At 43.5% G+C, this 14,215-nt stretch overlaps 1 protein-coding gene across 1 annotated transcript; it reads right to left on the bottom strand.

Annotated features, from left to right (window-relative positions):
• Window positions 1–238: 238 nt before the first annotated feature.
• Window positions 239–2,683, bottom strand: LOC112227954 (transcription factor Sox-17-alpha-A). The gene is made up of 2 exons (XM_024392996.2): window positions 2,179–2,683; window positions 239–1,662 (listed from the first exon to the last, which is right to left on the bottom strand). The coding sequence occupies exons 1-2, from the start codon at window positions 2,465–2,467 to the stop codon at window positions 770–772; spliced, it is 1,182 nt and encodes a 393-aa protein (XP_024248764.1). The 5' UTR covers window positions 2,468–2,683; the 3' UTR covers window positions 239–769.
• Window positions 2,684–14,215: the final 11,532 nt, after the last annotated feature.

Below are 14,215 nucleotides of genomic sequence, written 5' to 3'. Positions count from 1 at the left end.
TATACAAATAAGTTACTGCTTCAACAAATTTGATTATTAATAACTTTAAACACATGGTCTATAACCTCTACAGACGAAGTAAATGTTGCTATATATAAACAATGAAAACATTGCACCAATAACTAAATATGGCTACCCAGGTGCATGAATATACTGTCAGAATCTATGTGGTACAGTATTTCAACAATGAAAAGAGGTCATGTAATTAAAAACCAAAAAACAGAGAAAGGAACATCTATTTTGGTTCAAAACTTTATTTTTTAAAAGTGCAAAAGTATAAAACAGCTATACATAAAACCTTAAAATAGTAACTATACATTATTTATTATCACAAAATGTATTTATATTCCTGCTCAGGAGCTTTCCCCTTTGCACAGTGTGTGAAACTATAATCACAATTCAAATGTCCTATAGCTTCTCAGCTCATAAAGTGACACAAATTGAACGTCCTTCACACGAAAAGAAAATAACATACTGCATTTAAAACCTCAAATGAAAGAGTTCCCACTGTTCCCACTGTTCCCACTTGCCTTTAATGGTAACAGAATGAAAGAGTTCCCACTGTTCCCACTTGCCTTTAATGGTAACAGAATGAAAGAGAAAGACAGAGCTAGACAGGGAGGGAGAGATAGCGAGAGAGAGAGAGAGAGAGAGAGAGAGAGAGAGAGAAATAGAGAGAGGAAACAGAGAGAGACATTTGAGGTCAGGTTATGTACTGTAATAGCTGCAGTAGTAGAGACGTGATTGACAGACAGGGCGGACCAGGAGGTTAGGAGTTGTTGTAGTTACAGTAGTACACTGTGCTGGCGTCAGAGAGCACAGAGGATATCAGGCTCTCAGGTCCCTGCATGTTGGCCTCATGCACCCCATAAGACAGGCCTGTCATGTCTCCAGGTCTGGAGGAGCTCAGGTACTGCTCAAACTCACTGCGGTCCACCTCCCCTATCAGCTCTGAGGGGTGCATCTGCTCCACCTGGTCTGCTGGGTGGGGTTGGGAGTCTGGGGGAGGGGAGAGCTGTCCTGCCCCATGGCCTGGGTGTCGCTTGGGGTGACTGGGGCTGCAGTGCTGGCTGTAGTACATGGCCAGTTGGTTGAAGGTGGGGGGCATGGGGCCAGCCTGGGAGGCTTGCTGCTGCTCTGTGGGGGAGGAGTGGTGTCTGTGGAGCATGGGGTTGGCGTGGTGGTTGGAGTGAGGGTCCTGAGGTGGGTACTCTGCCCCCTGAGAGTGGTAGGCATACACGGGCATCATGTGGCACTCCTCCTGAGAGTGGCTGTGGAAGAACATGGAGTCTGTCTCCACAGCATCCAGTGGGGATGTGTCGGGGGTGGGCAGGCAGTAGGATTCGTAGGAAGCCCCTCCGAGGGCCTGGGCTTCGCGGTAGTGGCCGAGGGATTGAGGAGACACTTGGTAGCCATGCTCATGGTGGTAACCCATGCTCTCCATACACACCCTACCTTCCCCACCCAGGGAGGTGCTCTGCTGGTTGGACATGCTGTGGACCAGGAACCCAGAGTCCAGGCGCTTAATCCTCTTCGCCTGCTTCCTCCTCCGGGGTCGGTACTTGTAGTTGGGGTGATCCTGCATGTGCTGCACCCGAAGCCTCTCAGCCTCCTCTACAAACGGCCGCTTCTCCGACACAGGAAGGGCTTTCCACGACTTCCCTACAGATCAACAACAAAGCCCACGTCAGTTATAGCGGCATCAGGCATGCAGTCTGATGATGCGCTCCAAAATAGCTCATCATCAATTTAGTAACAGCAGAACTTTCATTTCGAAATAACATTAGTGTTATTATTGATCGTACATTTGTTGTGATTGATTAATTTGAGTTACCTAGACTATTTCAATGGCCAGAATAAGGGCAGGGCGTTAGCATCATGTGCTTTTTCAAGAGAATTATGCTTTTTCAAGATAATTTGGCCCTATGCAAATAGCCTACTACAAACCAAAATCATGGAAGTATAGGAATAAAAATAATATTTATAATATTGCTGCTCGAATAAATGCAGTATGCTTCCACGTGGTAACACACTGCTTAAAATTATACAAATTCCCTAGCATTTGATCACTTATGAAATATTATTGAAATACTTGCTAAACAAGAAATTCCCATTGGTCTTTACAAATATCACGTCAGTAACAGGCCTACACAATCAATTGCTATTTAATTTCCTTACCCAACATTTTGCTCAACTCCGCATTGTGCAGGTCTGGATTTTGTTGTGCCAGCCGCTTGCGCTCATCCTTCGCCCACACCATGAACGCATTCATGGGTCTCCGGATCCTCGGCTCATTCTTTCCACGGTTCTGGTTCCCGGAGCTGGACTCGCTCTTCTCTTTGGTGTCCCCGAGAGGGCTCAGGGGGTCTGCCCAGTGACAGTGTCCCATTCCAGGCATCATGATTGAGATCGCGCACCTAGCCTGGTTCTGATCGTCACTGGCGTAACCCGCATCGGGACTACTCATTGCTGTTCACCTTCGGGCTATCGACACCAACCGGGCAGCAACTCGCGTAAATAAAATGAGAAAATAAGTGTCACTTGCTGTGTAGGTATATAAAATGAAAGTTTTAATAACGCAAGTAAGAGTAACGATTCAAAACTGAGTGGAAAATGTCCGTCACTGTTAGATAATAGCTTGGAGCTGACTGAACTAGAACTGACTATCTACTCTGAGGTTGGGGATACTATAAGCGCATAGGCAACCAATCACAATAGGGTGGGAGTGCTCAGTACGCCTGAGGTGTAAAAAGTTTCAAGTTAGCTGCCTTCCAGCCTTGTTGGGAGCGGGATACCACACATTGTCCTCTATGTGTAATGTGAGGTGCCCACTGTTAGAGAATGGATTAAACATTTCATTTTTATTTAAATGTATATTCGTTTTTTTTCTTCATGTGATACAAGACTGTGGGTGTAGGCCTTAGAGTGTTACTGTGCATTTTACAGTTATGATTCAAATAGAACATATTGAATTCGTGACATAAACTCCACACAAATGTTTTGGATACATCAACCTATAGGGCTATAGGGGAAAAATAATGCCTAATTGAGCAAATATCAAATAATTAATCATCTACAAAGTCATTTATTTCAGAAACATTTGAATTAAATCCATGTGCTGCTGTTCCGCGAGACATGTTCTCAATTGCTCATGCGATCCCTTTTAAATATTTGTTTACGTTTTTTGTCATGTTTATATAACTTATCACTGTATACCACCTGTAAGTTTAAACTATCCTAAAGTATATATCATTCAGACATAGGTCTAATACACACGCACTCTCTTTCATCTGTGTATTGAGATGCTGGATTTGGTAACTGGAAGTTCAGGTTTACGCAGGAAATAATTATATTTCTAATGCGCAGATTTGAGCATAATTTTAGACTGTCTGCCAGGGTTCACAGCCATTGACTGAGGCTGGATGTAGATTACGTTGATTCAAAGAAGCGTTAATTAGGGGTTAGATATTCTTATAGGAGATGCTGGTGAATACACTATATTTGCAAACAGTCGAGATAGATTAAATGAACAGTCATCTATCGGCCTTTGTTGTCTGTGAAGTGCAGAACCTGGGATCACAGTTAGGGGACACAAGGGCCATACGCAGTGGTGATTATTGGACCGTATTCCTCAAGGCCGAACATGACATGGTTGTATCTGACAGCAAGGCTAGGGTAGGTCTCCAAATCGGTTTATCTCACCCTAGCAAAAGTTATTTTTTTAAATGTAATCTTTATTTAACTAGTCAAGTCAGTTAAGAACAAATTCGTATTTACAATGACGGCCTACGGGGAACAGTGGGTTAATTGCCCTGTTCAGGGGCAGAACGACAGATGTTTACCTTGTCAGCTCTGGTATTCAACCTGGCAACCTTTAAGTTACTGGCCAAAAAGGCTAACCACTAGGCTACCTGCATTATATCCCTGTCTTTTTCACTTTTTTTCAACTGTCAAAACAAGTAATTAAATTAGATTTAATTTAATTACACTAATATATCACTAAAAGTATGTTGCAGGTGACCTTGGTCACTCTGGATCCTAAACCCTACACACACTACTCTCCTCCACACATTGGCAGGAGCTCACCTGAGCTGAGTACTGGCATCTCAAATGTTCTACTTCTTGAGCTCCTGTTCCTCTTATAGAATATTAGCTCAAGAGTATTGTGGAGCTCCTGCACCTAAACATAAACAATACCGGCACCCAAAATGAGTACTAGTACCTTTTTCAGTCATAGTCAAGCACTGGTGGTGGATGAATGAGGGTGTGTAATTGTGTATACTTTGTAAAGTAATTTATCAGTGCTTAAAATTAGGAATAAAAAAAGTCCAGCAGCCTGAAAAAGCTATATATAGGAAGTATTTAAAACTTCAGAAAAATCACTTCTTCTTTTCACCTGCTACAGATATGACTACTGCTCACAAAAATGTTGTTATAAAACCATGGCTGATCCCTTGTCTATCGCCTACAATCCTGTAGAAAGTCGCCAATCACCATGCAGCCTACGTGAGACCCGAGAGAACAAGGTGAGGTGAGAGAGCTACTGTTGATTGAATCAGCTGCAGCCAGAATATCAGTCCACCCACACACCTCACACTATTTGAATGTTTTAATAAGCAGTCGAGAACCAAGCCGTGTCCATAGTGGTCAGGAATCAAAACAACAGCCAGAGACTGCAGGCGTCCTTATCAGTAACTGCAGGGCTTAACCTGCCAGCTCCCTTCTTTTCTTCATCTGTCCTCGAGCCGTTCCCATCATGCCATGTAGACACAGTTAGATACAGCATGTCAGACTGGAGCCTTTCCTCTCTCAGGTCAAAGAGGGCTGACAGAAATATGAGAGATGCTTATGCAACCCCATCGTGCCCTGTCTCGGTATAGCAAGGGGATCCAGAGTATACTGGCTGACCCTTTTGGAGGCGGTGGTGTTAGAGGGGTCTTGCCCTGTCACAGTCCAGCACTCGGACAGGATCTGGTGCTATAATATTGGCATCGTCTATTTTACAGCTGATGACCTGATACGGTTTTCCCCCGTGGTCTCATGAGACTGGACTGACACCTCACGAGTTTGAAAATGTGTGTGTGCATGTTTGTATATGTCTATGTGTGTGTTTGCATGTGTGAGTGCCAGCAGCCATGATGTGTGTGTGTGTGTGTGTGCGTGCCTTGGCTGTCTCCTGGTGTGTGGGAGAGAAAAATACAATCTTTTGATGGGAGAAGTCATAAAGCCACATTTCCTATACAAGGTGAGGTTCAGAGTCCCCCCAGAGGAGGGGAGTAGGGCAATAAGAGGAGGCGACACGCCCCGCGGCCATCCCCCGTCCTCCCGTGTCCCCCACCCCGTGCCTGGGGAGTCTGGGGCTGGGTGGGGGCCAGGGCTCTCGACGCCAGCCTCTGGGCTCCACGCTCAGGGAGAGGTCACTAGGCTTGCTTACACAATGGCATTATCTCAGTTCCAGCCACGGCTACTGCAGCGGTGAGCACTTCCTGTCCCTCCGCAAGCACTTCCTGTCCTTGGCGTAGCAGCACAAACTGTCCGCCTTCCAAGCGAGTTCTGACACACTGTCGAGCTGCTGGTCGCCAGACTCACTGTATAAATGTCTGTGGGCGGCTTTCTTGGGAATTGCACAATGCGATTGCCGAGTCCTTTGTGTTGAGTTGCGAGGCAGCCATGTTTAGTTTAAATCACTGGTACGGAAGGCATATATATGTTAGCACTCTGCTCAGATCCCAAGACACTATCAGGCTATAAGAGCCTGAGCTCGGTCAAAGCCATAGAGAGGCAAAGGTTTACCAATGGACCTACTACTCAAGTTCAAACGTCATGGTTCATTTATTGGAAGAAATAGTATCGTGGATATTCATTTATGCTATTTTGAAACATTAATTCCTCCAATTTCAAGGCCCTCCAACAGTGACACACAAAAGCACATGAAAACACAAATGAACGAACAAATGAATAAATGAAGGGGGGGTGGAGGGAACGGTGCTTGCAGGAAGGGGGAACGGGGAGGATGGAAGAGGAGGTTAAAGAGGGTAGAATGTAATGTAACAGGTGTTCTCAGTCATACACCATACTCCTCTCTCCCTCTTCCATCACCAGTATGTAAATAGAAATCTAAGGTGATTAAAGCCACTTCATAGTTTCTAATGAAATGCCATCAGACGCTCAGCCTCCATTAAGGCTGAGTTGTGAAGCAACATGTAGTTAAGATGACATGCTGTATCTATTATTTTGGGACACCCCATATACTGTAGGAAAACAGCTCTCTGAAGCTGTAATAACCCGGCTAATTCAGTATCCTTACTTTCCATTGTGTAATCAAATCGGTGAATGTATGTTTGACTATGGTATTTAGACTTTTTATGTTTGTTTTTTCGTTTTTTAAATGATCTCATTACTAATCTGCTCCATGAAACAGATATAAGATATGAAAGCTTGTGCTCAGGTCAGGTTACGCTCAGATGGCTGATGGGAAAGGTTGTGTGGTGGTTGAGTGTGGTCCTGTTCCTTTCTTACTTCCCTGTGTTAAAGCCTGTGACCTCGATGTTTGGACTCCACAATCCCACAACACCTCAGTGTGAAGCAGATCAGAAAATTAACAAGAGAAAGATCTTACTTTCTTTCTGTCCTCAACTGACATACCTACCAGTCGATGTTGTTATTGTAAAAGATCATGCGTTTTCAATGACTTTCCTTGTTAAATAAAGGCAAATAATAAAGTCACTGAATACAGTACATTCGAAAAGTATTCAGACCCCTTGACTTTTTCCACATTTTGTTACCTTACAGCCTTATTCTAAAATTGATTAAAAAACAAAATACCTCATCAATCTACACACCATACCCCATAACGACAAAGTGTAAACAGTTTTTTAGAAATTGTTGCAAATTTGCAAAAAAATCAAAAACAGAAAGACCTTATTTACATAAGCATTCAGACCCTTTGCTATGAGACTTGAAATTTAGCTCTGGTGCATCCTGTTTCCATTGATCATCCTTAAGATGTTTCTACAACTTGATTGGAGTCCTCCTGTGGAAGATTCAATTGATTGAACATGATTTGGAAAGGCACACACTTGTCTTTTAAGGTCCCAGAGGCAGGATTGTGGCAGGATTGTGTCAAGGCACAGATCTGGAGAAGGGTACCAAAACATTTCTGCAGCATTGAAGGTCCCCAAGAACACAGTGGCCTTAAATGGAAGAAGTTTGGAACCACCAAGACTCTTCCTAGAGTTGACCACCTGGCCAAACTGAGCAATGAAGGGGAGAAGGGCCTTAGTCAGGGAGGTGACCAAGAACCCGATGGTCACTCTGACACAGCTCCAAAATTCCTCTGTGGAGATGGGAGAAACTTGCAGAAGGACAATCATCTCTGCAGCACTCCACCTATCAGGCCTTTATGGTAGAGTAGCCAGACGGAAGCCACTCAGTAAAAGACACATGACAGCCCGCTTGGATTTTGGAAAAAGGCCCCTAAAGACTCTCAGACCATGAGAAACAAGATTCTGTGGTCTGATGAAACCAAGATTGAATTCTTTGGCCTGAATGCCAAGCGTCACGTCTGGAGGAAACCTGGCACTGTCCCTACGATGAAGCATGGTGGTGACAGCATCATGCTGTGGGGATGTTTTTCAGTGGCAAGGACTGGGAGACTAGTCAGGATCGAGGGAAAGATGAGCAAAGCAAAGTACAGAGAGATCCTTGATTTAAACCTACTCCAGAGCTCTCAGGACCTCAGACTGAGGTGAAGGTTCATCTTCCAATAGGACAACGAGAGAAAATAGCTGTGCAGCGATGCTCCCGATCCAACTTAACAGAGCTTGAGAGGATCTGCAGTGATGAATGGGAGAAACTCCCCAAATACAGGAGTGCCAAGCTTGTAGATATATACCCAAGAATACTCGAGGCTGTAATCGTTGCCAAAGGTGCTTCAACAAAGTACTGAGTAAAGGGTTTGAATCCTTATGTAAATGTCATCACTCTTATTTTATTTATATACATTTGCAAAAAAAAATCTAAAAACGTTTTTTGCAAATGTCATTATTGTGTGTCGACTGGTGAGGGAAAAAACGATTTAATCACTTTTAGAATTTGGCTGTAACGTAACAAAATGTGGAAAAATTCAAGGGTTTTGAATGCTTTCAGAAAGCACTATACACCCCCCCTCTTAGCCAAAAGGCTGTGTGTGTGTGTGTGTGTGTGTGTGTGTGGGCTATAGATCCCCCACAGGGGAATGCTGGGAACATGAGGCCATGAGGAAAGGGGTGCAGGGGTGGATGTGTGTGCCTCAGACAAGCACAACACAGAGTAAACCCTCTCCACTCTCTTTTCATTGTTCTGAAGGCGTTAATCTGTCAGGGATCTGCTGGGAATCAGGTGGGAATCTCCTTAGGCACATTGTCATCGTTACCGGTCTGGGCTCATTCTGGTACCCTCTCGTCCCTTTCTACCACCCCAACACACTCATGCATGCTCGCACACTCTCTCTCACACTCCTCTGGGGGGACTCTGAACCTCACCTTGTATAGGAAATGTGGCTTTATGACTTCTCCCATCAAAATATAGTATTTTTCTCTCCCACACACCAGGAGACAGCCAATGCACACACACACACACACACACACACACACACACACACACACACACACACACACACACACACACACACACACACACACACACACACACACACACACACACACACACACACATACATCGCTCTGGGCTGATGTAGTTGTGATTAAACCTGTTCTTGTTTATCTCCACAGGTCAGTTCAGAGATGAGCATATCCGCCTCATCCCCCGCCTCGCCTTCACTCTCTGTCTGTTTGATTAATCCCAGTCCTGGATCCAAGACACGTTTTCAATCTTCCTTTAGTCATGCTAACAGGAGGATGTTTGAAAACTTTTCACCTAAAGTTGTGGTAACCTCTGGTTTTGTGGACTTCCAGGGGGTCGAGCAACAATAAGACGGAAACGCAAAGTAAAATAATCAAAGTCACTTTCCTGAGTACATGACAACTATGGTGGTGTTTCTTCACTCATGTAGCGTATGGCTTCATAGGATATAAAACCATTCCTCTTCAGTTTACAGTAATGTACTGTTAAACCAAGTTTCTTTGGAATTTAAGGTAACATACTGTAAAAAAAAAAAATCGCAGTAACTTACAGGTAACTGGCTGACAGTAACTTACCGTAAAAAACACAGGATTGTTTTTACAGTGCATATACAGAAAGGATAATGGCAAGGAACAAACACTTAACATGTTGAAATGCCAAATGACCAGGGATATACGGACTAAAATGAAAGATAAGATTATAGGATGAGTCCCTTTAGGTCCCCACTGCAGTCTGTAGAGTGATTGGGGACGTGTGTGTCTGAATCCAAATGAATCCAGACTTAAATGAAGGTACAGTCTGATTAAAGTGACCCCCTCCTGTCTATTCCAGTAACTTTACCTGTGATTGATAAGTCATTGTGTCATCATCACCATTTTGGGATAAAAAGGATAAAAGTCTCACTCACTCGTGAATCACATTTTAAAATAGAAGCACAGGGGTGACTATTAGTTAACCGGGGAAAGGGAAAACCCATGTTTCCTTACTCAAATGAACAGAGAGGTCAGTCCTTAAAGGGAGGACAATGGCCGCATCCCAAATGGCGCCCTATTCCCTGTGTAGTGCACTATGGCCCTATGGGCCCGGGTCAAAAGTAGTGAACTATATAGAGAATAGGGCACCATTCGGGACGTAACTGATCTCTTTCATCTTGATCACTTTTACTGCCCTGACCTGCCTAATTCTCCACCAATGACCACTGCATTGTCTTGGCCCACGGGCTAATTGTGACTTGTGTTTATCATTTTTATGACTTTATCCGTGAAGACAGAGGTATGGCTGGCTTCCTGACACTCCAGGCTTCTTTTTAAACCAATCACATTATTAGGGTCAACATTGGACCCCGTCTTCAAACTGTATTGTTTTCGGCAGTGCAATAATGTTCCCAAACTGATAAGACCCTATCTATTTTGGGTTTTGCGCAGAAAGGGATTTGTCCCTGATACATGATTTCTGTGTTCCGGGGAAGAAGTTATTTTAAGAGTTAAGTTTCAGGGAAAGCATACACTGTGTGATAAATGGGAGATACAGTCAAATCTAAAAAATATCTCTAAGATCTGTGTTGTAGTATGATCAGGATGACTCGTGGTGAGAAAAATGTGTAACCTTTATTTAACTAGGCAAGTCAGTTAAGAACAAATTCTTATTTACAATGATGGCCTACCGGGGAACAGTGGGTTAACTGCTTTGTTCAGGGGCAGAACAACACATTTTTACCTTGTCAGCTCAGGGATTCGATCCAGCAACCTTTCGGTTACTGACCTAACGCTCTAACCACTAGGCTGTAGATTGTCTTTAAAGGGGCCATCAGCAGTTAAGACATCTATTTGTGGACTTAAAAATGAATGACATGTACCCATTCATTAGAATATAACTTAGAAATGCCTCATGAGCTTAGCTCAATTGTCGTACCCAATCAGAACTCAACACGCTGTATATGCTTGTTTACCTCCAATGTTTGTTTACAAAGTAAAAGCTATCATTTTGATATCATGGATGGTCAGTCCTTGCATCCAGGGCTCTGCCTATGAATTTCTCCAGCCCCATCCCTCAGCTTTTTACCACTTTGTTATTGTTTCTACTGTTGATTGCCCCTTTAAACAGCGGTATTGTTCCTCTGACAACTAGCTACCACATAAATAGTACTCTCCACGTCTTGGCATGCATTTGACCCCTCCGCCCTGAAAAGAAGTCCCTCAATTCATCTCATCTGTCACACATACAGGCGACGCATAATAGCACCTTCCTATTTCCATTCCTACAGTTCAACACATGTAGATGCCTATGCATCCACATTTGTGTGCCTTTTAACTAACTGGTGAGTGCAGAATATGAGTTAATTCCTAATCTGTGCACCGTGGCCCATGCCTTTGAATGGGATGAGAGGGACAGTGGGGCCTTTGTATGTGACAATCAGGGTGTGAATCGATTCCTCAGGCGGTCAAATACTCCTCTCTCTTTCATGCGTGGCCTTTGCCTGGTCGAGGTGCTAAAGCGTCACCGCAGAACCAAACGCTGATACCCCCAAGGGTGCTAACTGAACGCCATGTTGGCGCGAGAGGCGACCAAGGCGACCAATACCGATCAATAGTGTGTGATCAGTGGTCTACTCTCCCCCTCTCTCTCTCTCTCTCTCTCTCTCTCTCTCTCTCTCTCTCTCTCTCTAGGCACAGACAGGGGTTCTGTGGATCAATATGGTGAAGCACGAGAGCTGGAGAGGAAGAATGATCTCTTAGACAGAAGATAAGAGAGACACCATTGCATTCAGCGACAGCATAAACATCTGCATCACCGGTCTGGCTTGACTGGACTTCTACTTATTCAACACAGTGCCTAATGAAGAAACTCAATGCTACTGCATTGATATAAGTTTATGATCTCATGTGTGGTTTGTTCATTTGTTGACTAATTGATCATTGTTTATTGCCGTGATTGAATGTCATACATTTGTCGTAAAGAGATTGCAATTACGATTTTTTTTGGACACCATTGTTCATTTCGGGAACTTCCTCACAAACGTAGTGACTTCTCCTTTGATGTTTGTTTGTGGCGACACGCTCTTCACAATGCTCATATCCCCTTCATATATGGAGATCACTTCACCGTCACAATGATGCTGACATAATACATATGCAGTGTATTCGGAAAGTATTCAGACCCCTTGACTTTTTCCACATTTTGTTAAGTTACAGCCTCATTCTAAAATTGATCTTCGCACAATAGCCCATAATGACAAAGCAAAAGCAGGTTTTTAGAAATGTTTGCGAATTTATTTAAAATAAAAAAAGGGAAATATCACATTTACATTAGTATTCAGGCCCTTTACTCAGTACTTTGTTGAAGCACCTTTGGCAGCGATTACAGCCTTGAGTCTTCTTGGGTATGATTGGCACACCTGCATTTGGGGAGTTTCTCCCATTCTTCTCTGCAGATCCTCTCAAGATCTGTCAGATTGGATGAGGAGGGTCACTGCATAGCTATTTTCAGGTCTCTCCAGAGATGTTCAATCGGGTTCAAGTCCGGGCTCTGTCTGGCCCACTCAAGGACATTCAGAGACTTGTCCCGAAGCCACTCCTGCATTGTCTTGACTGTGTGCTTAGGGTCGTTGTCCTGTTGGAAGGTGAACCTTCGCCTCAGTCTGAGGTCCTGAGAGCTCTGGAGCAGGTTTTCATCAAGGATCTCTCTGTACTTTGCTCCGTTCATCTTTCCCTCGATCCTGTCTAATCTACCAGTCCCTGCCCCTGAAAACATCCCCCACAGCATGGTGCTGCTACCACCATGATTCACCGTATGGATGGTGCCAGGTTTCCTCCAGATGTGACACTTGGCATTCAGGCCAAAGAGTTCAATCTTGGTTTCATCAGACCACAGAATCTTGTTTCTCATGGTCTGAGAGTCTTTAGGTGCCTTTTAGCAAACTCTAAGCGGGCTGTCATGTGCCTTTTACTGAGTAGTGGCTTCCATCTGGCCACTCTACCATAAAGGCCTGATTGGTGGAGTGCTGCAGAGCTGGTTGTCCTTTTGGATGGTTCTCCCATCTTCACAGATGAACTCTGGAGCTCTGTCAGAGTGACCATCGGGTTCTTGGTAGCCTCCTTGACTAATACCCTTCTCCCCCCCCGATGGCTGGGCGGCCAGCTCTAGGAAGAGTCTTGGTGGTTCCAAACTTCTTCCATTTAAGAATGATGGAGGCCACTATGTTCTTGGGGACCTTCAATGCTCAACTGTGGGACCTTATATAGACAGGTGTGTGCCTTACCAAATCATGTCCAATCAATTGAATTTACCACAGTTGTAGAAACATCTCAAGGATGATCAATGGAAACAGGATGCACCTGAGCTAAATTTCGAGTCTCATAGCAAAGGGTCTGAATACTTATGTAAATAAGGTATTTCTGTTTTCTGTGGAAAAAGTAAAGGTGTCTGAACACTTTCCGAATGCACCGTATCAGCCCTTACAAAAATGTCCATTCAATATCATCCACATAAGAATTCACATTTTCTGTTGCATTAGGATTATTTTCCTACTGTAGCAAACTGGCTCAAATTAAGATCCTACACCTGTATAATGCCCATAAAGGAAACACTGGAAATTACACACAAAATGTGCTTGTCCACAAAGGACCCTCACAGCCATATCCATTCAAATATTCTTAATTAACAGTTCAAAATACTAAACTTGTAGTTGTGTTCATTAAATAACTTTCTCCAGCTATCCCGTGTCCCTACATGTTTTACAATATAACATAAAAACACCTTCAATTATGGGTATTCTTTAATTTATTGTGTTTCATATGTATGCCTAACATTCCAAATACAGCCTAATCAACTTGCAGATTTGTTCCACTTAAATCAATGGCTACTGCACATGCAGCTTCTCTTCCAACTCCCATGCATATACAGTTGAAGTCGGAAGTTTACACCCACTTATGTTGGAGTCTTTAAAACTAGTTTTTCAACCACTCCACAAATGTCTTGTTAACAAACTATAGTTTTGGCAAGTCTGTTAGGACATCTACTTTGTGCATGACAAGTAATTTCTCCAACAATTGTTTACAGACAGATTATTTCACTTATAATTCACTGTATCACAATTTCAGTGGATCAGAAGTTTACATACACTAAGTTAACTGTGCCTTTAAACAGCTTGGAAAATACCAGAAAATTATGTCATGGCTTTAGAAGCTTCTGATTAGGCTAATTGACATAATTTGAGTCAATTGGAGGTGTACCTGTGGATGTATTTCAAGGCCTATCTTCAAACCCAGTGCCTCTTTTCCTTGACATCTTGGGAAAATCAAAAGAAATCAGTCAAGACCTCAGAAAATAATTGAAGGGCTCCACAAGTCTGGTTCATCCTTGGGATTAATTTCCAAACACCTGAAGGTACCACGTTCATCTGTACAAACAATAGAACGCAAGTATAAACACCATGGGACCACGCAGCAGTCATACCGCTCAGGATGGAGATGCATTCTGTCTCCTAGAGATTAACGTACTTTGTTGCGAAAAGTGCCAATCAATCCCAGAACAACAGCAAAGGACATTGTGAAGATGCTGGAGGAAACAGGTACAAAAGTATCTATATCCACAG

The sequence above is a fragment of the Oncorhynchus tshawytscha genome, linkage group LG29 (assembly GCF_018296145.1).
Source record: "Oncorhynchus tshawytscha isolate Ot180627B linkage group LG29, Otsh_v2.0, whole genome shotgun sequence".
In the NCBI taxonomy this organism is placed as follows: domain Eukaryota; kingdom Metazoa; phylum Chordata; class Actinopteri; order Salmoniformes; family Salmonidae; genus Oncorhynchus; species Oncorhynchus tshawytscha.
This window is presented reverse-complemented; position numbering and strand designations above follow the sequence as displayed.

Coding starts and splice junctions, on each gene's coding strand:
- LOC112227954 (XM_024392996.2), bottom strand. CDS start 2,467: ATGAGTAGTCCCGATGCGGGTTACGCCAGTGACGATCAGAACCAGGCT. Junction 1,663..2,178: donor GGAGTTGAGCAAAATGTTGG/GTAAGGAAATTA, acceptor GTTGATCTGTAG/GGAAGTCGTGGAAAGCCCTT.